At 34.4% G+C, this 22,601-nt stretch overlaps 1 protein-coding gene across 3 annotated transcripts in view; it reads right to left on the bottom strand.

The window, feature by feature from the left end:
• The window catches only part of EXOC6B (exocyst complex component 6B), a 568,031-nt gene that overhangs the window by 242,025 nt on the left and 303,405 nt on the right, over window positions 1-22,601 (bottom strand). For all 3 annotated transcript variants that reach the window (XM_064494396.1, XM_010994663.3, XM_064494397.1), the window contains 3 exons: window positions 6,405-6,488; window positions 5,967-6,013; window positions 4,526-4,646 (listed from right to left, as the gene is read on the bottom strand). In XM_064494396.1, the coding sequence (XP_064350466.1) occupies window positions 4,526-4,646; window positions 5,967-6,013; window positions 6,405-6,488 (252 nt within the window). The remainder of the gene's footprint in view (window positions 1-4,525; window positions 4,647-5,966; window positions 6,014-6,404; window positions 6,489-22,601) is intronic.

Raw genomic sequence — 22,601 nt, 5'->3', positions numbered from 1 at the left:
GTCACTTAGATTTATCTATGAGTTTTACTGTCATTTTTTGCACACATTTTATTTAATTCTATCTCATCTTGTTTTTTGGATTTCTTTTTCATTTTTGGTAAAACACATATAAGATAGGATGGGTGAAAAGTAAACTTCGAATCCTCAAGTGTTTCCAAATGCTTTTTTTTTTCCACTCAAACTAAAACACTTAATTTCAGATGTGAGAAAACTGCTCTCATTTACTCTCCTTGACAAAAAATGCATCCTTTCACTTTTAATAATCTAGTTTTTCTTTACTACAGGGAAACTGCCTTCATTTATTTAATTATTAAAGTCCCCTCCTTTGTGACTGTCCTTTCTTTCTAAATCTCTATTAGATACAACCAAATATCTACATGATTTATCCATGTTTCTTACTTTTCCATTCATATTTTCCATCTCTTTATGTTTCTGCACTATATTTTGGGATATATATTTGACTTTGTCTTCTTGATCATAGAATGATAAGCAGTTTCATCTATTTAATCTTTGAATTAAACTTCTCTATTATGGTAGTTATACATTTCAAAGAAAGCAATGTTTATCTTTGATTTCTATCTTTTTTTGGCTTGCTTCCTTCCTTTTCCTCCTTCCTACATGTATTTTTTTTAATTGGAAATATAGAAAAAATGAATTAAAGCTGTAGGAACAATCTTACTAGGCAAACAAAACTGAACAGAGCAGCATGCCAGAAGCTCCCAGATGGCTCTAAACACAACTTCTTTCCTCTCCATTAAGGAAAACAATATCATGACATTTGCAATAATCATTTCCATGTCTTTCTTTCGTTTTTTGTTTCGTTGTATTTTTTAACCTAATAAACTTTATTTTTTAGAGCAGTTTGGCATTTACAAATAAATTGTGGAGAAGGTACAGAGAGTTCCCTTACACCCCTTCACAGACACTCACACTCAGATGTCCCAATTGTTACATCCTGCAGTAGTGGTACAGCTTGTGAACCAATATACATTAGTAACTAAAATTCATAGTTTACATTAAAGTTTATTCTTTATGTCATATAATCTATGGGTTTTAACATATGCATAATGACATATTTCACTATTATAATATCACAGAGAATAGTTACACTGCCCTAAAAATTCTGTCTTCCACTTATTCATCACCCTGCCATCCCTCTTCAGAATCTTGGCAACCCCTATCTTTTTACTATCTCCATAATTTTGCCTTTTCCAGAATGTATCTAACTATCTAAGTTGGAATCTTAGGGTTCTTTTACTTTAGCAATATGCATTTAAGCTTTCTCCATGTCTTTTCAGGGATTGATAACCTATTTCATTTTTGGCATTGAATAATATTCAATTATAAGGATGTACCAGAGTTTGTTTATTCATTCGCCTACTAAAGGACATCTTGGTTGCTTCCAGGTTTTGACTATTGTGAATTATCTGCTGTAAACATGAGTGGGCAGGTTTTTGTGTTAACATAAGTTTTCAATTCATTTGGCAAATACCTAGAGTGCACTTGCTGGATCACATAATAAGACTATGTTTCATTTCATAGAAACTGCCAAACTCTCTTCTAAGCTGGCTGCACCATTTTTCATTTCCATTAGTGATGCAAGTTCCTGCTGTTCCATATTCTCTTTAGCATTTGGTGTTGTCAGTATTTTGGATTTTAGCTATTTTAATAGGTGTAGTGGTAGCTTACTGTTGTTTTAATTTGCAGTTCCCTGATGTCATAATCTTTCTGAGCATCCTTTTTATACACTTCTTGCCATTTGTATATCTTCTTTGGTGACGTATCTGTTCAGAACTCTTCCCCATTTTTAAATTGTGTTGTTTTTCTTATCGTTGAGTTTTTAGACTTCTCTGTACATTTACAGTACCACTCCCTTATCAGATATGTGTTTTGCAAAGATTTTCTCCCAGTCTATGGCTTAGCAGTTCATTCTCTTAATTTCATTGCTTGTAACCACCTAAATACTCAGGCTTACTCAATATTTTCTTTCTCAACATTATGTAAATAGAAATAAACTGGATGTAAAATTTTTTATCTTGCTTTTATAATTCAACATCATACTTGTGAAATTCATCCATGCAATTGTGTAAGGCTACAGTTTGGCCATTTTCATTTTGTATAATATTATATATAATGAGTTTAACCCAGATTGCTAATTTTATTACCAATAGACATTTAAGTCATTTCTAATTTTGAAAATCCAACAATGATGAAATGAATATTCTTGCATGTATATTACAGTGCATTAGGGCAAGTTTCTCAAGGGAGTATACTTAGGATAAAATTCCTGGTTCATGGGGATCTTCAATATTACAAGATGATGCCAAACTTTTTCAAAGGGTTTTACCAATTTAGACTCATTTTCTTAGTAGTATACAAGAGTTCTGAATGCTCTATATCATTATTAATATTGTATTATTAATTCTTACATAATATAATCTCATTTGGTTTTAACTTGCATTTTACTGATGCATTAGGTTGAGCATCCTTTTTTGTTATTATTGAAGAACAGTTGATTTACAGCATTGTGTTAGTTTCAGGTGTACAGCAAAGTGATTCAGTTATATATATATTTTTTCTCAGACTCTTTTCCATTATAGATTATCACAAGACATAGAATACAGTTCTCTGTGCTATACTGTAGTAAATCCTTGTTAATTTGTCTATTTTAAATATGGTGGTGTATATATGTTAATCCCATACTCCTAATTTACCCTGGCTCCCCTCCCCTTTCCCCTTTGGAAACCATAAATTTGTTTTCTATGTCTGAGTCTGTTTCTACTTTGTAAATAAATACATTTGTATTATTTTGTAGATTATACATATAAGTGATATTATATATTTGTCTTTCTCTGTCTGACTTACTTCACTCAGCATGATAATCTCTAGGTCCATCCATGTTGCTGCAAATGACAATATTTCATTCTTTTTATGGCTGAGTAATATTCCATTACACACACACACACACACACACACACACACACTTCTTCATCCATTCCTCTGTTGATGGGCACTTAGGTGCCTCCATGTCTTGGCCATTGTAATAGTGCTGCTATGAACACTGGGTTGCATGTATGTGTTTGAATTAGAGTTTTCATCTTTTCTGGATATATGTCCCAAGTGGGATTGCTGGGTCATATGGTAACTTCAGTTTCAGTTTTTTAAGGAACCTCCATACTGACAATTTTGTTTCTTCCCTTCAAAGGCTTATTTTTTAATTAATTTATGTTTCTGCCCTTACAACACTAAATAAAACTTCAAGTACAATACAAAATAGGAGAGATGGCAATTATATATGATATTTGTTACAGGTTTTTGAGGATAGCTTTCATCATTTTTAAGAAAATTTCTTACGTTTCTAATTTAATAACACATTTTACCATGAATTTATGGTGTGTTTTATTAAATGCTTTTTTGCATCTATTGAAATGATTATGTAATTTTTATCTTTTAATCTAGTACTGCATTAAATTACATTAATAGACTATATATTTTTTAATTTTTTAAACACTAAATTATCTTCTATTATTAACTCCTTGCTGTTATTCCTCAAACAGTTCAGACACAAAAGTACCTCAAAGCCCTTATACCTAGGATATTCTTTTAATTGATCTCTGCGTAAACAGTGATATTCAGATCTCAGAATGCCACTTCTGATCAACCAGTCAAAAGCAGGCACCTTGTCCTAATCTATCCCTCTGTTTTCCCTGTTTGCACTGTATTATCACTGTCTGATATTTTTATTTTCTTATTGGGAATCCCCCCTCAATTAAAATAAAACTCTCTGAGAGCAAAGACTTTATTCCTATTCACTGTTGTAGTCCCATTGCCAACACACAATCATTAGTCAAGAAATATTGAATGAATGAATGAATGAATGAATGAATGATTAATTCAGAGCCAGCATTCTCTACCTGAAATAAAATCATCAAAAATTGATGCTAACATAAAATGTATCAGTAGAGCATGGGAACTCATCATTAGGCAACTTACTGAAATGCTGTAGAGTAAGAATAAATCTGTGAACCTCAAATCAGTATTAACAGGCATTATACAGGCAATATGGAGTAGTGGCTAAGAACACTGGCTCTGAAGTCATAGTGTTGAGATTTGAATCCAAGCTCCAGCACTTACTGGGTGACATTAGGCTGGTTACTTAACCTCTCTGTGGTTCCCCAGGCTATACAGTAAATATAAAAATAGCACCTACCTTACAGGGATACTGTGAGGATAAAATATATATGAAGTACACAATAACAATACAATGGCAATGCCTGAGACATAGACAGCAATCAATAAATGTTAGCTGCTGTTTTCTTACTGAGAACAGAGCACCCACAAAAGTGGGCTCAGTGTCAAAAACCATGTCAATTTTGAAGTGACTACTTTCATGTATCTTTGAAAGAGATTCTCCAAATGGGAGACTCCAAACAATACACATATGATGATTTGAAAGCAGTAGAACATTAAACAGTATAGAGATAATCAGCTTGCAGTAAGAACTTGTCTTGGACTCCTTACATACCGAGTGGGTACGGAGTGCCGCGATGGTTTTTGAAAGTGCCATTTCCCACAGTTCATCAATGTAGGCTCTGTTTACTAAGCCCTGGGTTGTATGTAAAATGTGATCTTCAACCACAAAAAAGCTAAGATTGAGGAAGAAAGAAAGCACAGCTGTCAGAAATTACAGTTTGACTACTATCTCCAGTGTATGACAAACATTAAGAGTTGCCATCAAATTCAAAGATAATACTAGTCATTTTTTTACTTATAAAAAGATGTGGTATCACAAACAAAATCAGATTTTTTAGACTTGGAATTATGCCCCGATCATGATATCATCTTAATCACTTCCCCAGAAATTGGGGTTACATTTCTATTAAAAGTTAGCCACGTTATCCAGCAATTTAAAGGGGAAGAAAATGTTTATAGGTAAAGGAGGCTAATTTCACTACATTTAAAAACACCAGGCATTAACACATTTTTAAAAACTAATGGATTTTAAAGAGACAATGAAAGCTAAAATACACATTTTTTTTTAAAGAAGTCAACATACAAAGTATCAAAATAATTCCCCTTATATGGACTTTCTCATCAAACTGTTGAAAAATATTTTACAAAGGTAAAATAAAATGCACACATATTTTTTAATATTCTGCTGTGGCTTTTTTATTTTTATACATTTAGAATGTATCTTGCTACCTTGTCTAAACAGTCATATTAATTAAAACAATTTTTAAATAGGGAATTTGTATGATATATTTTAATCAAAACCATCAATTACAATGAAACGATCTAAATTTGAAAATAAAAAGAAACTTCATGGAACAATCCAACTTCCTTTCCTTTCTTCGAACTGCGAAGTCATTATTTTGCAATTGAAATAAATTGCCTATATTGGGGGTGTCTATTTGGGGACAGTATTTACATACTAGCATATGTGCTCTAGATGCGGGTGGCAAACTGTATAGTCCATGGGACTAATCTGTTGCTTGTTTTCATAAATATTGTTTTATGGGAATACAGCTGTGGTCACTCATTTACCTATTGTCCATAGCTGCCTTCACACCGCAACAACAGAACTGAAAAATAGATGTAACAGAAACTGTGTGGCCTGCTAAGCCTAATGCTTTACTCTTTGGCCCTTTCAGAAAAAGCTTGCCAACTTTTGCTGATTATTTGGTTCCTTCTTAACAAGAATGGAGAAACAAAACATCAACTATAATAAGATTAAAATTCAATGTTTTCCTCCCTTTATCCACAAAAAGTATTCTCCAACAATATAATGCTGAAACCAAGAGACATTCCTTTAACATTATCAGATAGTCAAAACTAAATCTTAAGAGTTTTAAAAAAAGAAAAAGAATTTCCCAAAGAACACTTGATAAATTTTTCCAAGTCTCACAAAATTTATATAAAACATTGAAAGTGTATAAATTTAAATACACACACACATATATACCCACCCAACAATCTGATTAAAATACTTCCTGTAGCCGTCTAAAGTTTCATGCTGCAATAAAGCAAAGAAGAAAAAAGTTACTGTTTCTGTTTCGATACATTAAGACAGTTAAAATTAGCTAATTTCTTTAGGCTCAATTCCCAAGACTATATGGTAAATATAATAATATAATACATAAATATAAAATATAATAATAGTACTCATCCTACAGGATTACATTGAGGATGAAATGAGACAACACATAGAGACAGCAGCTTAGAGCAATGCCTGACACACAGCCCTCAGTACGTTAGTTGCTATTTTCTTTTTGCAAGTCACATAAACCAAAAGTGGTCCCCGAATGACAATTTTTAAAAAAATAAAAGGCATATATGCAAAATAACTAAAAGATACCGGAGAAGGAAACTGAAAAAAGGGAGAAAAATGAAGGTGGTGATCCTACCATATTAGACGGAGGCTGGAGCACCAAACGAGCCTGTTTTCGCCTCTGTTTTCGGTAGTAGTTCTCAAATGTTTCCCGGGCACCCTGTAAAACGAACGAAAGAAAGTGGGTGGACACACCTGGACCAATTACTCTACTATTTCATGGAAAAAGAGGAGCTCCCAGGTCTGGAATTGAGGCAGCCCCACGTTTCTCAACATCTGCTATTTTAACAATGATAATCCCTGAAAAAATTAGAAGTAAGTAATACCATTTATTGAAACTTACAACTCCTTATAGAGATGGATACAAAAGATTCTTAAGAGGAAACTACCAGAACTCAACCGCCAACACACCAAAGCTGGTTTCTGAATCAATTAGCACAAATTCACAAGAATGAAGACAAACCAACATTCTCATCGGTTATAATAAGAGTTGACAAAATGGTCCTAAAAAACCCTCACAGAACATTCCAGAGGAAAAATCCAGAATGAAACCCGATCTCAAATCATGAGCGAAGGGCCAAAGGGAGGCAAGGAAAAAGGCAGGAGCTAAGAACAATAGTCAGCCTTCCCAGATATAATATAATCTAGCAGAGAATTAATCCAAAAAAGGAGAAACAAAGCCCTGGAAATTCTTAGTGCACAATTTCTACTTTTCATTTAGGGTTTCTGGGCTTAAAATGAAAAGGTGCTCTAGAGAACAAAAGCTAACTCATGAGCTCTATAATGGGGCTGAATAGCGTCCTCTCAAAATTCACGTCTTTCCCAGGACCTCACAATGTGACCCTATTCAGAAATAGGGTCATTACAGATGTAATTACTTAAATTAAGATGCAGTCATACTACAGTAGGGCAACCCTTAATCCAACATGACTGGTGTCCTCATAAGGAGAGGAAATGCTACAGGAAGGCAGAGACACAGGGAGAACACCATGTGGCAGCACGGGCAGGGATGGGCATGAGGCAGTGGCAAGCCACGGAACCCCAAGGGCTGCCGGCCACCACCAGGAGCTGGGGAGAGGCGAGGAAGGATTCCACCCAGAGTCCCAGAGGGAGGACGACCTTCTGAAATCTTGATTTTGGATTTGCAGCCTCCAAAACTGTGACAGAAAACTTCTGTTGTTTTAAGCCATCTGGTTTGTGGTACTTTGTTACAGCAGCCCTAGGAAATTGATATAAGCTCGAAGCTTTTAAAACATGATGCTCCCCTATTATTAAACGCTGCTCTCAAGACCTTTCTACATAAACAGAGTAGAAAGGGAAAGACAGCATTGCACAGTGGTTAACAGTACTGATTCTGGAATCAGACGATTTTATTAAAATTGTGCTCTGCCCCTCACTAGCTGTTTAACTCAAACGACTAGCTACATAATTTCCCTTTCCTTAATTGAACTTCCACTATTTAACTCTCTAACTTTCACTAATAGATGTGCTATGTTTATTCATCTGTAGAGATGCCAACCTCATATGGTTGTTATAAGGATTTAGAACAGTTACAAAGCTTTTAGAATCATTATGCAACTGTTTATTTAAAACATAAATAAGATGAAATCAGAGATGTAAATTAAAGCCCTCGTGAGGATAAACTCCATGCAATACCTAGTTCAGTTTCCTTCACCTTCCCAAAAGTCTGAAGAAGTTTATTCAACATGACTTCTTTGTTAGATCTCTAAAACCGGGAAAGTTGATTTAAGTTACCAAAACATGCAAACTCAACAGCATAGCTTCAAGGTTGGCAAACGTTTTCTGTAAAGGGCAGCATGGTAAATAGGCTTTGGTGAGCCATTGAGTCTGATGCAACTACCCAGCTCTGTCACTGTAGTGGAGAAGCAGCCGTAGACAGTACAAAAATAAGTGTGGCTATGTTCCCATAAAACCTTATTTGTGGAAACACATTAGAATTTCATATAATTCTCACCTCTCGTGAATTAGTATTCCTCTTTCGATTTTTTACTAACCATTTAAAAATGTAAAAGTTCACAGGTCACACAGAAAGAGGCAATAGGCTGGATCTGGCCCAAGAGTCATGGTTTGCTGACCCCCGGTGTAGCCTAAAAACAGGTTTTAAAATGCTAAAGTGATTATAACTGTACACACCTGAATGTTTGTGCCTATAAAATGAAATCAAACATTAAGACAGCTATTTCAAGGCTTTCTTGGTCCGTAAGTTAATGAGGTAGCAAATAATTCCATTTAAGAAATAAGAAGTGGAAACTGCCTGTTGGTTTGTTAAAGTTATTCCCCACTTGTCACCATTTCACAGCATAGTGATATTATTAAATGTCAATTACATTCTGTACACACTGAAGGGCTTTTCATTTTAAGGTTAACAGCCCTAACGGCCCTTTATTATTCTAGTGTGACGTTACACTTTCAACATACTTTGGAGCCAAGATACACTTAGCAGAGAATTTAGGGAAAGCCTTCTAATTAGACCACAGTATTCTAACTTAATTACTTGTTGTAAATGATAGAAAACATACAAGATGAAATTCTATATAAAAACCAAATCATGAACTACTTAATTCTAAACTATATACATTTTGCCTTTCGATAAAATTAAAACATAAGAAAACACCAATTTGTCTAATAAGTCTAGGTTGCCCATTTACAAAAATGAGTTAGGTTTTCCCTAGTGGATGCTAAATAAATTCACCTCTGATTATTCTATTTCCTTTGCCAATTTTGTCAACTCAACTTGCTTACAGGTGGAATTTGAGAAGTAGATGTCTGACCAAGCCAGCTGAGTAACTGATGAAGTGCCTGCCTATTCACAAGTAAGCCAACAGACAATAAACTGCAGAGTTTTGCCACTTCAGTTTCAAGCTCCTTTAATCACTAATACGAAAAAACAAAACAAAATCAAATAGAAAAAGGTCATGTAAAAGCTATTGAAGGTATAAGCAAGTAGATATAAAATAATAGGCAGGCAAGTGAAAAGTTGTTTTTCATTTCATTAGTATTACAGTGCTCCAACAGCTATGTAATGATTAATGAATTAATACACACAATATCACAAAAAAGCTAGTCACTTAATGTATATTAAGTGCTTACCATGTGATAGCCATTGAGCATCTCCTCACTAAATTTATAGTCTATGGGAGACTAAAAATTAAACAAGCAATTATATTAAAATAAACAACAAATTCCTAAGGATTGGGGTAGTGTGTGTGTGTGTGTGTGTGTGTGTGTTAGTGGGTAGGAGGAATGTCAGAGAAAGATTTTCAGAAAAAAATGACCTTTATACTCATAATTGAATAATGAGCCAGAAAAATAAGCCAGGTGAAGAAAGGGGGAAAGAAAGGTTCCCCGTAGAGACACAGAGGTTTAAGGAAAAAAGGCATCACATAAGCCATGAATTAAAAGAAGTTCTTCATGGCTAGAACTTCAGGGTGTAAAGGAGAGGGATGAAAAGGGAGGAGGCTGAAAAACTTTGTCAGTTATGTTAAAATATTTGGACTTCAACTCCAGTTTTAGACGCTTGGAAGTTGTAATGCCGTGAGTATAAAGAAGGAAAGGAAAATTAGATACAAAAAGATCAGTCAGAATCTGACATATATTTGGGAGGTACAAGCTAATGATTGGATATACAAGGTAAAGGACATGAAGGAAGGAAGGCTGGTGTGAGGTTTCTAACCCAGCTCACTGCTTTGATTGGTTCTCTCATTTAATGAGAGAAGATAACCAAAGGAATATATAGTCAATTGTTAATCATGGGTTCCAAATTCGCCAGCTTATTAAAGTTTATTTGTAACCTCAAAATCAATACTTGTGGCACTTTCATAGGTATTCAAGGGTGTGTACAGAGTGGTGAAAATTCTGAGTTGCCCAACACACACGTTCCTAGCTGAGGTTGAACAAGGCAACACTCTGCCCTTATTTCAGCTCACATACTATAAACAATTATCCTTTTCATGGTCTATCTAGTGTCCCTGTTTTCAATTTTTTGTGCTTTTAAAAAAAATGAGATGTAATTAATAAATTATTATATTAGTTTCAGGTGAACACTGTATTTGTATATTCTACAAAATGATCACCACAATAACTCTAGTTAACATCTATCACCACACAGTTACATTGTTTTTCTTGTGATGAGAACTTTTAGGATCTACTCTCAGCAAATTTCAAATACATTATACAGTATTATTAACTATAGTCACTATGCTGTACATTACATCCCCAGGACTTATTTATTTTATAACTGGAAGTTTGTACCTTTTGACTACCTTCATCCAATTTCCCCAACTCCTACACACTACCTCTGGCAACCACCAATCTGTTCTCTGTATCTATGTGTCCCAGTGGGTTTTGTTTGTTTAGATTCCACATATAGTTGAGTTACTACAGTATTTGTCTTTCCCTGTCTGACTTGTTTCACTTAGCATAATGCCCTCAAGGTCCATCCACGTTGTCACCTATGGAAAGATTTCGTTCTTTTATACGACTGAATAATATTCCATTGTGTATATATACTACATCTCCTTTATCCATTCATAAACCAATGGATATGAAGGTTGTTTCCATATCTTGGCTATTACAAGTAACACTGCAATGAACATGGGGATACAGACATCTTTTCAAGTTGGTGTTTGTTTTCTTTGGATAAATACCCAGAAGTGGAATTGCTGGATCATACAGTAGTTTTAATTTTTTGAGGGACCTCCATACTGTTCTCCACAGTGGCTGAACCAATTTTCATCCCCACCAACAGTGCACAAAGGTTCCTTTTCTGTCACATCCCTGCCAACACTTGTTATTTCTTGTCTGTTTATTTCTAACAGGTGTGAGGTGATAGCTTACTGAGGTTTTGATTTGCATTTCTCTAATGATTAGTGATGCAGAACTCACTAGGATGCAAGCTCCATGAAAGCAAGTTTCTTCTTTGTCTTATTTATTGCTGTGTTCACAGCCCCTAGAACAATGCTTGGCATGTAACTGGCATTTAAAACAAATATACATTTGTCTGAAAATTGATTAAAAGTACAAATAAAACATTAATCAACAGTTTCTTTTAAAACTCCATTTTCATATTTTCACTTTATCTGCTATTGCAATGATCATTTCTTTGCAATTATTCCTATTCATCTCATCCTGTTGTTTTTCCATCACTATTCATTCTTTTAAAGATTTTTATTCCTGTTTCAATGACATTATGTCTTCCTCATATCAAACAATTTTCTAAAATTTCCTTTTGGTTCCTATACAAAATCATTTTTAGAATGACATTTCCTCTGAACTTTTAGGATAATGTTCCTTGTCCCATTTTATTCAGTACGTTTTTTCAGATCTCATATTTTGTTTTGCATGACTTCATTTTCCCAGTTGCTCCATGTAGAACAGAAGCTCTTTCTGGACCAGTGCTTTCTTCTTGGCTTGTGGTTTGCCTTTGGCCAACTCACCATTCATCTGGCCATAGATGAAATATCCTTATGGAAATGGCAATTCATAGCAGGTTGAGGTGCCCAGGTCCAAAGCTGTTTCAAAGGCCATCCACAAACTAATTCCAGGGTAGAGCAAGCAACTGGCCTACTAATTGACATGAAATACGGCCAAACATTCCCCTATCACACAGTTCCCAGTACTGAACTCTCTGAACTTCTTAAACTGAAGGAAAACCACAATAACATAGGCTCTTCCTGTCTGTGCTCTTGTACGGCACCATGACACTGAATGTTCTCCAGCTCAGGATGAACTGTGGTGCCAACCAAAGTCCCTCTTTCTCCCTCACTCCACACTCTGGTAGCCTTAAAAAGGAGAATCCATGCAGTAGAAGGGTGGACAACCAATGTATTCATCGATTTAGGACTGCAGTTTGAGTCAGAAGGCATAAAATAGAAAAGGAATAAAGTGTCTTTTGACTTTTAAGGTCTGCTCTGTTGAAGACAGCAAAACACACAGCACTCAACAACTGGATTTCTCAATCCATTCAGTCAGCTCTAAACTTACAGAAAATTTTATTCCAATTCGGACAATGTAATGTTATTTATCAGCCTTATTTATCCACGGGTGTTTTAAGTTTCCAGACTTTCATGCACCCAAAGTATTTTAGCAAAAGTTAAGAAAGACTTAGAAGCCAAGCAAGACTTTGTTTAATATTGTCTAATGTTGAGTGTGTACATCTCATCTGAAATTTAACTTAAATGCTATAGTTTATATTATAAGAAATCTGCATAAGTTTCTTATCATTAACTTAAAGCACAACTACATAAGGAGAGCTAAGTGTTCACGGAGCATATTCTATTTTCACTTAATGCTGAAACAAGAGAAAGAAATATTCTTCATATGGTGGTTATATTGGTGTATAAATCTATCAAGATTCATCAAATATGTGTAGTTTACTATACAGGAATCATACCACAATAAAGGTGATAAATAAATAAATAAATAAATAAATAAATAAATAAATAAATAAATAAATAAATAAATAAATTTATTTTTGAAAAATTCTTGACACTTGATAGAAATACAAACAAACAAAAAATATTCTCCAGACTCTGCTACCCTCTTCTCCAATTCACTGGGTACCTTATTTTCTATGTTCATACTTAATTTAAATATTATATCATATTGTATGATGAACTAGGAGGACAGTGCTAATCGTCAAGTGCTCCAAAAGCCACTGCCAATTCCCTAAGTCTAATAATTAATCCTAGCACAGATTTTATCAGGAAATAACCCATTTCTCCTCAAGCTATGCTGGAAATAGTTGTTGTTGTTTTTAATCTTTTTTGCTTTTAGCTGTGTGTTCTGTATTGTCCATCTCTTTTAATTATTGTTAATTACAAAAGTAAAACATGTGACTTTGAGAAAAATCAGATAATACACATTAGGCAAAGAGAGAAAACAAAAGTCTTTTGTACCCCAATACACTGTTGGTGGGAGTATAAATTGGTGCAGCTACTGTTGAAAACAGTATGGAGGCTCCCCAAAAAACTAAAAATAGAACTACCATATGATCCAGCATTTCCACTCATGGGTCTATATCTGAAGAAAACAAAAATACTAATTTGAAAAGATTCATGCACCTGAATATTCATTGTATTATGTGCAATAGCCAAGATATGGAAGTAACCTGTGTCCATCAACAGATGAATGGATAAAAAAGAATGAGGTATACATATGTACGATGGAATACTACTCAGTCATTAAAAAGAATAAAATTCTTCCATTTGCATCAACATGGATGGACCTAGAGAGTATTATGCTAGGTGAAATAAGTCAGATAAAGACAGACAAAATACTGCATGTTATCACTTATACGAGCAATATAAAACAAGTAAATAAATATAACAAAACAGAAACAGACTCACAGGTACCGAGAACAAACTAGTGGTTACCAGTGAGGAGAGGGAATGGGGAGAGGCAAAAAAAAGTATAGGGGATTAAGAGACATAACCTATTATGTATAAAATTAATAAGCTACAAGGATATATTGTACAGCACAGGGAATATAGCCAACATTTTATAATAACTTTAAATGGAGTATAATATATAAAAATTTTCAATCACTATGTTGTATACCTGAAAATAATATTATATTGTAAATCAACTATACTTCAATTAAAAAAAGTCATTTATAATCCCATCACCTGAAGATAACTACTGTTTACTAAGTGGTGTGCTCCCTCACAGATGTTTCTCTATTCTAAATAGACAGATATTTACCTACATACATATGTGCATATACACATATATAAATAGGATCATACCGTACATCTCTCTTTACACTGACATGTAAAGATCGCATCTCAAACATCATAACTCAATGTGATCAACTTTCACTGTACAATACTCTTCCAACTGCCTTTCTTCAAACACATGTTATAAACTGTCATACAAATACTGGAACAAACGTGAGCTTTGAATAGATGTTTAAAAATAAAAATAAAACCATAAGTGACAACTTTGAATTCCCCATGTGTCTAGACACTTGTCTGGATGTAAACATAGCAAACATACACAGTACTGCCCCTCAACGTGAGCAGGTGAGTGAGGTTTTTGGTTTTAGATGTAAAAGTGATAAAATTCATTGCTAACAAAGCTCATATTTTAGCTGCTATAGGTTACAAATATGTACCAGTAATCATATAAGTCAGGAGCATGTGATCCGTGTTTTTAGTGGGGAAGAGAAAATCAGCTGAAAGACTTTTCCATGGATTTCTTTTTCTTCATAAAAGATAAAAATGTATGCCATGCACATAAACACCCTGAACACTTCATACAATTACTGAGCCCCATGTCTGCAAATATTAGTGGAATCTACATGTCTAATTTTATAGAATAAAAAAAAAACTTATGCTGGAACAATGTGGGCAATATGTCTACACAACAGGGAAAGAGGGACAGACCTTCCATCTTCTTCATTAAATATTTACAGGGCCATTATTTGGTTAAACATCTCTTCATCTACTTGTGATTCCCGGTAGAGACTGCTACGAGGTCTACAGGAGAGTAGGCAGAGTCCTTCTCATCCATCACAATACAGAAAATTAATGCATGGACTGAGAAACAGCTAAGGATAAGTACACAAAGAACAAGGGAGGGAAATGGAAGGAGGGAAGCACACACCATTGTTCTTCCGGCTTTGCCTACAGGAAGCAATATTTCCATTCAGTCTTGAGCAAAGCCTGGAATTTCACCACCCTGAATGCAGCTGGAGAACTCCCTTTTAACTGTCCCAGCATCCAAGTGAAGACAGGTTTATTCAGAGTGTTTTTTAAAAGAAAAAGAAAAAGAAAAAAAAAAAAAACCCTGAAAGGGCCATTTTAATTTGCCTCCATGTGAAAAGGGGAGCACATTTCATAGGGCCCCATAATGACGTTCAGCGGGATATTACACTTCACCATATGGCTAATTTGCACAGCAGGCCCAAAGCAGGATTTTCTTTCATTAGAACTGCCCTAAAGATCAGACTGCAGAAACATGTGTAAAGAACAACCCTAAGATGCCCCCTATTGCTTAAACCTAGAAACACTGATTTGCCATTCAGAGAGTTCTCATGACAAGGTCATTCAAGAGTCATGGAGGTGGTATGTCTCACAGCTCCATTTACCTGTATTAGGGCTTTGAAAAATGCCTAAAATTCAAGAACCACAACACTGTCAAACACCTTAAAAAAAAAAAAAAACTATGTACAGAGAAAGGGTAATTGCTCTGGTAGATAGATTATTATGAAAAAAAAATTACTTTCAAAATCCTAATTCTTGATACACTCAGTTAGTCTACAAAGTAATTCTACATAAACTTCTGACCCTTTTGGAAGACAGCAAAGGCAGTCTGACGTTCTAACAGAGTCCTGTTTATTTTTAAGATGGCCTTTGTAACTTATGTTTGTCTTGGCATTTCCTCTTTCTGCCATATCCCAAGCCTGAGCCACAGAAAAGAACATCCCCTCCGGGACTGAAAGAAGACTGCAGAATTTAAAAAAAGAAAAAAGAAAGAAATCTGATGTCTAATGATTATGGAGTAGTTGAGTCTGTGCTTTTGAAGAAAGTAAACATTATGATTAACAATCTTGGGCTTTGTAATTAGCTTCCCCTTTCCAAAAGAGAGTGTTAATTTATTAAATACTTCAACAAAGACTCTTTTATTATCAGATTCAGTTTGGCTGGCTCCTTTCATAGCATTACCAATTACAACCAATAAAGCTTTAATTGATGACTACTTTTTATAACCTTTGACCCAAGATGATAAACAGTTGTACCTTAGAAGCGAAAGGGTAAACCTCAAAGGGAACAGTGTCTTAATCATGCTTAGCAAACCAAACTCCTTAAAATTATAACCTACCTACCTGGCTAGAACAAAAACCCAGACTTCCTCTATGATTAAGGTAATTGATCAGGAAAAGATCTGGATTTCACTTTTAAGATAAGTTTCCCTTTTGTTAGGGAAACTCTAACTTGAATAATCTGCATATAACTGTGCACATAAAATTATATGCATGTATAATGCGGTAATTGTTTATTATAATAAGATTTAATCAATTTGTAGCCAATTAGCAAAAGAATTTTTTCCCAATGTTTTTTATTGTTTTACAGAGAAATAATTGACTTATATTTCTGTATAAGTTTAAGGCATAAAGCATGATGCTTTGAATATGATGGTTAGAAGACTCTTCTAACTCACACCTGTCAGTCTTGATGAAGTATTCCACAATTTAGAAGCTTAAAATTTCCCAGTCTCAATCTGTTTCCTGTTGCCAAAATGAATAGGCCCTCTAAACAATTACTAGAAAACTGTAGCATCTAAAATTGCAAATAAAAATAATATCATCATGTCACAGTTGTTACAAACAATCGCTTCATGGAGAGGAAGGGCATTAAGACATTATTAATGGTCCTCCCTATTAACAAGAAGTAAATGGAAAGTGCTGCCTTGACAGAAGTTACAGTGTAGGACTTTATACAAAAAGAACAAGGCATACAGCTTTTAAGTGACCTCACATATATATTAAAGGAAGCCAATGCCAGGAAAAGCACAAAGCCCAAGGCTCAGTCTAAGTACAGTATAAACTGAAAGAGCTATACACATTATTTTTATGATATATAAATGTATGTAATGGCTGTTTTATTAAAGACACATGGCTGCTCCCTGCATCTCAAGATCAATTTTGCCACACACACCCCCCAAAATAACCTTTTATATAGTTAAGTGAGGACTGAAGAAATTTTATATAAATAAATCTATGCTTTTTCTCCCCCATTAACAGAAACTGTTCAGAAGCAGACAAATTTAGAACCGAAGAATAAAAAAATGTCATACTGAATTTCAGATGTTCAGAAAAACAGGCAGAATATTTAAAAACAGACAAAACAACCATATATTTGGCTGATATTTGCTTAAAAACAATACAAATTGAGAGAAAAATTGAGTAAAATTTGCTTTAATTCCAACTTTTTGATTAAACTTTTTATTATGAGAGAATTGCAGATTCACATGCAATTGTAAGAAATAATAGAGACAGATTCCATGTGCCTTTCCTAAGGTTTTCCAATAGTAAACATCTTAGAAAAGTACAGTACACTAACACAACCAGGACATCAACATTGATACAATCAGTCAAGATACATAATTCCAAAACTACAAGGAATCCTCAAACGTCCTTTTTCTAGCCAGACCCACTTTCCTCCACCTCTACCCACTACTTAACTTTTGGCAGGCACTAATGTGTTCTCCATTTCTATAATTTTGTCATTTTAACAATGCTACATAAATGGAATTTTACAGTACATAATCTTTTGAGATTGGCTTATTTCACTCAGCATAAATCTCTAGAGATTCATCCAGGTTGCTGGATATATCATCAGTTCCTTCCTTTATATTGTTGAATAATATTCCATGATGGTGATATAAATGTACCACAGTTTATTCACATACTTTAAGATATCAAGGTTGTTTCCTCTTTGGAGCTATTCTGAACAAAGCTACTATCGACATTTCTGTATGTAAAATACTTTAACTAAGTTTTCGCTTCTCTGGGATAAATGCCTAGGAGTGCAATTCCTGGGTCATATGGTAGTTGCATGCTTACTTTTGTTTTGTTTTGTTTGTTTTTTAACTGCCAAGCTGTTTTTCAGAGTGACTGCACCATTTTACACATCCCCACCAGCGATCTTAATGGTATTTGGGGTAGTGATAACGCATTGTGGCTTTAGTTTGAATTCCTCTAATGGTGCTGAACAAAAGATGTTTCCATGTTTCCTACTGGATATCTGCACTGGTGAATTGTTTATTCATGTCTTTTGTGCATATCCTAACTGGATTGTTTGCATTTTCACTGTTGAGTTTTGAGATGCCTTTATACATCCTAGACACTAATCCTTTGTTGAGTATGTGCTTTTTGGACATTTCCTCCCACTCTTAAGAAGATGACTTTTCAACAGGGTCTTTTAATTTTAATGAGGTCCAATTTATCAATTTTTTTCTTTTATGGTAAGTGCTTTTGGAAGAAAGTCATCTGAGATCTCTTTGCCTACCTCTAGATTCTGAGTATTTTCTCCTATTTTCCCCCCAAAGTTTTATAGTTTTTCCATTTGACATTTAAGTCACGATCCCTTCTGAACTACTTTTTGTACAAGGTTCACTTTTTTGGTATATGGATGCTCAGTTGTTCCAGCACCATTTGTTGAATTGTTTTTGCAATTTTGTCATAATATTTCTATGGGTCTATTTTTGATTCCTCTGTTCTGTCCACTTGATCTATGTATTCCTCTGCCAATACCACACAACTTCTAAAAAATTTTATTCAGGTATAACTTATATATAGTATTATATTGGTTTCAGGTGTACAACACAATGATTAGATACTAGCATACACGTGAAATGATCACCACAGTAAGTCTAGTTACCATCCATCACCATACAAACTTGAGTTTTAGGATTTATTCTCATGGCAACTTTCTCTACAATATTGCTGACTATAGTCACCATGCTGTACATTGCATCTCTAGGACTTAAGTTATAACTGAACATTTGTACCTCTTGACTCCCTTTACCCATTTCACCCACTCCCGCATCCCCCTCCCCTCAGGAAACTATCATTCTGTTCTCTGTATCTATGAATCTGTTTCTGTTTTACGTTTGCTTGTTCATTTTGTTTTTCAAATTCCACATATAAGTGAAATCACACGGCATTTGTCTTTCTCCGTATGACTTATTTGTCTTAGCAAAGCACCCTCAAGGTCCATCCACGTTGTAAATGGAAAGATTTCATTCTTTTGTATGGCTGAGTGCTATTCCATTGTATATATAATTCTCCATCTTCTTTATCTATTCAACCATTTTAGGTTGTCTCCATACCTTGGCTATTGTAAATAATACTGCAATAAGTATAGGGGTGCATATATCTTTTCAAAAAAGTGTTTTCATTATTTTCAGATAAATTCCCAGAAGTGCAATTGCTGGATCATATGGTCATTCTGGCTAATTTTTTGAGGAAACTTCATACTGTTCTCTACATTGGCTGCACCAATTTACATTCCCTCCAACAGTGCACAAGGGTTTCCTTTTCTCCACATCCTCATCAACACTTACTACCACTTCTTGTCTTTTTTGATAACCGCCATTCTAACAAGTGTGAGGGGATAGCTCATTAAGGTTTTGATTTCCATTTCCCTGATGATCTTCTACCCATTATTAAATTGGATTGTTTGTTTTTTACAATTGAGTTGTATGAGTCTTTATTTATACATTTTGGGTATCAACCCTTTATTGAATATTTGAATTGCAAATATTTTCTTCTATTAAGTAAGTTGTCTTTTCATTCGGTTGATGGTCTCCTTTGCTCCTTTGCTGTGCAGAAGCTTTTTAGTTTGATCCAGTCCCACTTGTTTATTTTTGCTTTTGTTGCCTTTGTTTTTGGTGTCAGATCCAAAAACTCATCACCAAGACGGATGTCAAGTAGCTTACTACTTACGTTTTCTTCTAGGAGTTTTATGGTTTCAGGTCTTATCTTCAAGTCTTTAATTCATTTTAAGTTCATTTTTGGGGATGGTATAAGAATTCTATACAGCATTGATTGCTATAGCTATATAATAAATCTTGAAATTCATTCCTTGATTCTTTCCACCTTATTCTTCTTTTTCAAAATTCATTTAGTAATTCTTGTTACTTCCTATACAAATTTTCAAATAATCTTGTGCATATCTATAAAAATCTTGCTGGAATTTTTATAGGAATTTCATTAAATCTGTATATCAACTTGGAAAAATGGGTATCTTTACTGTATTGAGTCTTCCAATCCTTGAACACAGTACGTCTTTCTATGCATTTATATCTTTGTGGAGTTCATCCATCAGCATTTTGCATTTTTCAGTGTACAAATCCTATTTTTTTTAGATTTATATGTAAGTTTTTTTATTCCTTTTCTTTTTTTTAACATTTTTTATTGAGTTATAATCATTTTACAATGTTGTATCAAATTCCAGTGTACAGCACAATTTTTCAGTTATACATGAACATACATATATTCATTGTCACATTTTTTTCTCTGTGAGCTACCATAAGATCTTGTAAATATTTCCCTGTGCTACGCAGTATAATCTTGTTTATCTATTCTACATTTTGAAATCCCAGTCTGTCCCTTCCCACCCCCGCCCCCTTGGCAACCACAAGTTTGTATTCTATGTCTATGAGTCTGTTTCTGTTTTGTATTTATGTTTTGTCTTTTTTTTTAGATTCCACATATGAGCGATCTCATATGGTATTTTTTTTTTCTCTCTTTCTGGCTTACTTCATGTAGAATGACATTCTCCAGGAACATCCATGTTGCTGTAAATGGCATTATGTTGTCGGTTTTTATGGCGGGAATGCAGTTTGGTGCAGCCACTGTGGAAAACAGTATGGAGATTCCTCAAAATACTAGGAATAGACTTACCATATGACCCAGGAATAGCGCTCCTGGGCATATATCCAGAGGGAACTCTAATTCAAAAAGATACATGCACCCCAATGTTCATAGCAGCACTGTTTACAATAGCCAAGACATGGAAACAGCCTAAATGTCCATCAACAGATGACTGGATAAAGAAGATGTGGTATATTTATATGGAAGTATTTTTTTTAAAGATTTTTGGTATCTCTATATTTATTGTTAGTGTATAGGAATATAGCAGATTCTTTTATATCTCTTATGCAGCCACCTTGCCATATTCACTTATTTTTATCAGGTGGTTTTATCTTGATTATTTGGGATTTTCAACATAAATAATCATGCTACTTGTAAACAGGGGCCTATATTTCTCCCCTTCCTATCAGTATGCCTTTTATCTCCTTTCCTTGTCTTACTGCACTGGCTAGACCTTCCAACACTATATTGAAAAAGAATGGTGAGAAGGGTTATTCTTGCTTTGTACCTGATCTTAGAAGGAAAACATTCAGTCTTTCACCCTTAAGTATAAAGTTAGCTGTAGATTTCTGCATATGCTCCTCAACCACCTGAGGAAGGTTTCTTTTGCTTTCAAATCATAAATGGGTTTGAATTTTATCAAATGCTTTTTCTGCCTGAATCAATATGAGATTTTTCTTCTTTAGCCTGTTAACGTGGTGGATTACACTGACTGACTTTTTAATATTAAACCAGCCTTACATCCCTGAAATAAACCTTACTTGATCATATACACCCTTTATACATTACTAAATTTCTACTAATATTTTGTTATAAATTTTGTATCTATATTGATGATGAATATTGGTCTATACTTTTCTTTTTTATACTACTTTTGTCTGATTTTGGTATCAACGTATTTTTTTTGTATCAATGTGATTGATATTTATTGGCTTCATAAAATGAATTGAAAAGTGCTCCTTGCATTTCTATATTATGGAAGAGACTGTATACAATTTGGTGTTAATTCTTCTATAAATGTTTGGTTGAATTCTCCAATGGAACCACCTAGACATGGAGATTAAAGGGTTTTTTTTTAACTTTTTTTTAATTGATTTATAATCATTTTACAATGTTGTATCAAATTCCAGTGTAGAGCACAATTTTTCAGTTATACATGAACATGTGTATATTCATTGTCACATTTTTTTCTCTGTGAGCTACTACAAGATCTTCTATATATTTCCCTGTTCTATACAGTATAATCTTGTTTATCTATTCTACAATTTTGAAATCCCAGTCTATCTCTTCCCACCCCCCGCCCCCTTGGCAACCACAAGTTTATATTCTATGTCTGTGAGTCTATTTCTGTTTTGTATTTATGCTTTGTTTGTTTGTTTGTTTTTAGATTCCACATATGAGCGATCTCATATGGTATTTGTCTTTCTCTTTCTGGCTTAATTCACTTAGAATGACATTCTCCAGGAGCATCCATGTTGCTGCAAATGGTGTTATGTTGTCAGTTTTTATGGCTGAGTAGTATTCCATTGTGTAAACATACCACTTCTTCTTTATCCAGTCATCTGTTGATGGACATTTAGGCTGTTTCCATGTCTTGGCTATTGTAAATAATGCTGCTATGAACATTGGGGTGCAGGTGTCATCCTGAAGTAGGGTTCCTTCTGGAAATATGCCCAGGAGCAGGATTCCTGGGTCATATGGTAAGTCTATTTCTAGTCTTTTGAGGAATCTCCATACTGTTTTCCACAGTGGCTGCACCAAACTGCATTCCAACCAGCAGTGAAGGAGGGTTCCCTCTTCTCCATGGTCTCTCCAGCATTTGTCATTTGTGGATAAAGGGGTTTTTTTTAATCATGAATTCAGTTTCCTTCA

The sequence above is a fragment of the Camelus dromedarius genome, chromosome 15 (genome assembly GCF_036321535.1).
Source record: "Camelus dromedarius isolate mCamDro1 chromosome 15, mCamDro1.pat, whole genome shotgun sequence".
Lineage (NCBI taxonomy): Eukaryota > Metazoa > Chordata > Mammalia > Artiodactyla > Camelidae > Camelus > Camelus dromedarius.
This window is presented reverse-complemented; position numbering and strand designations above follow the sequence as displayed.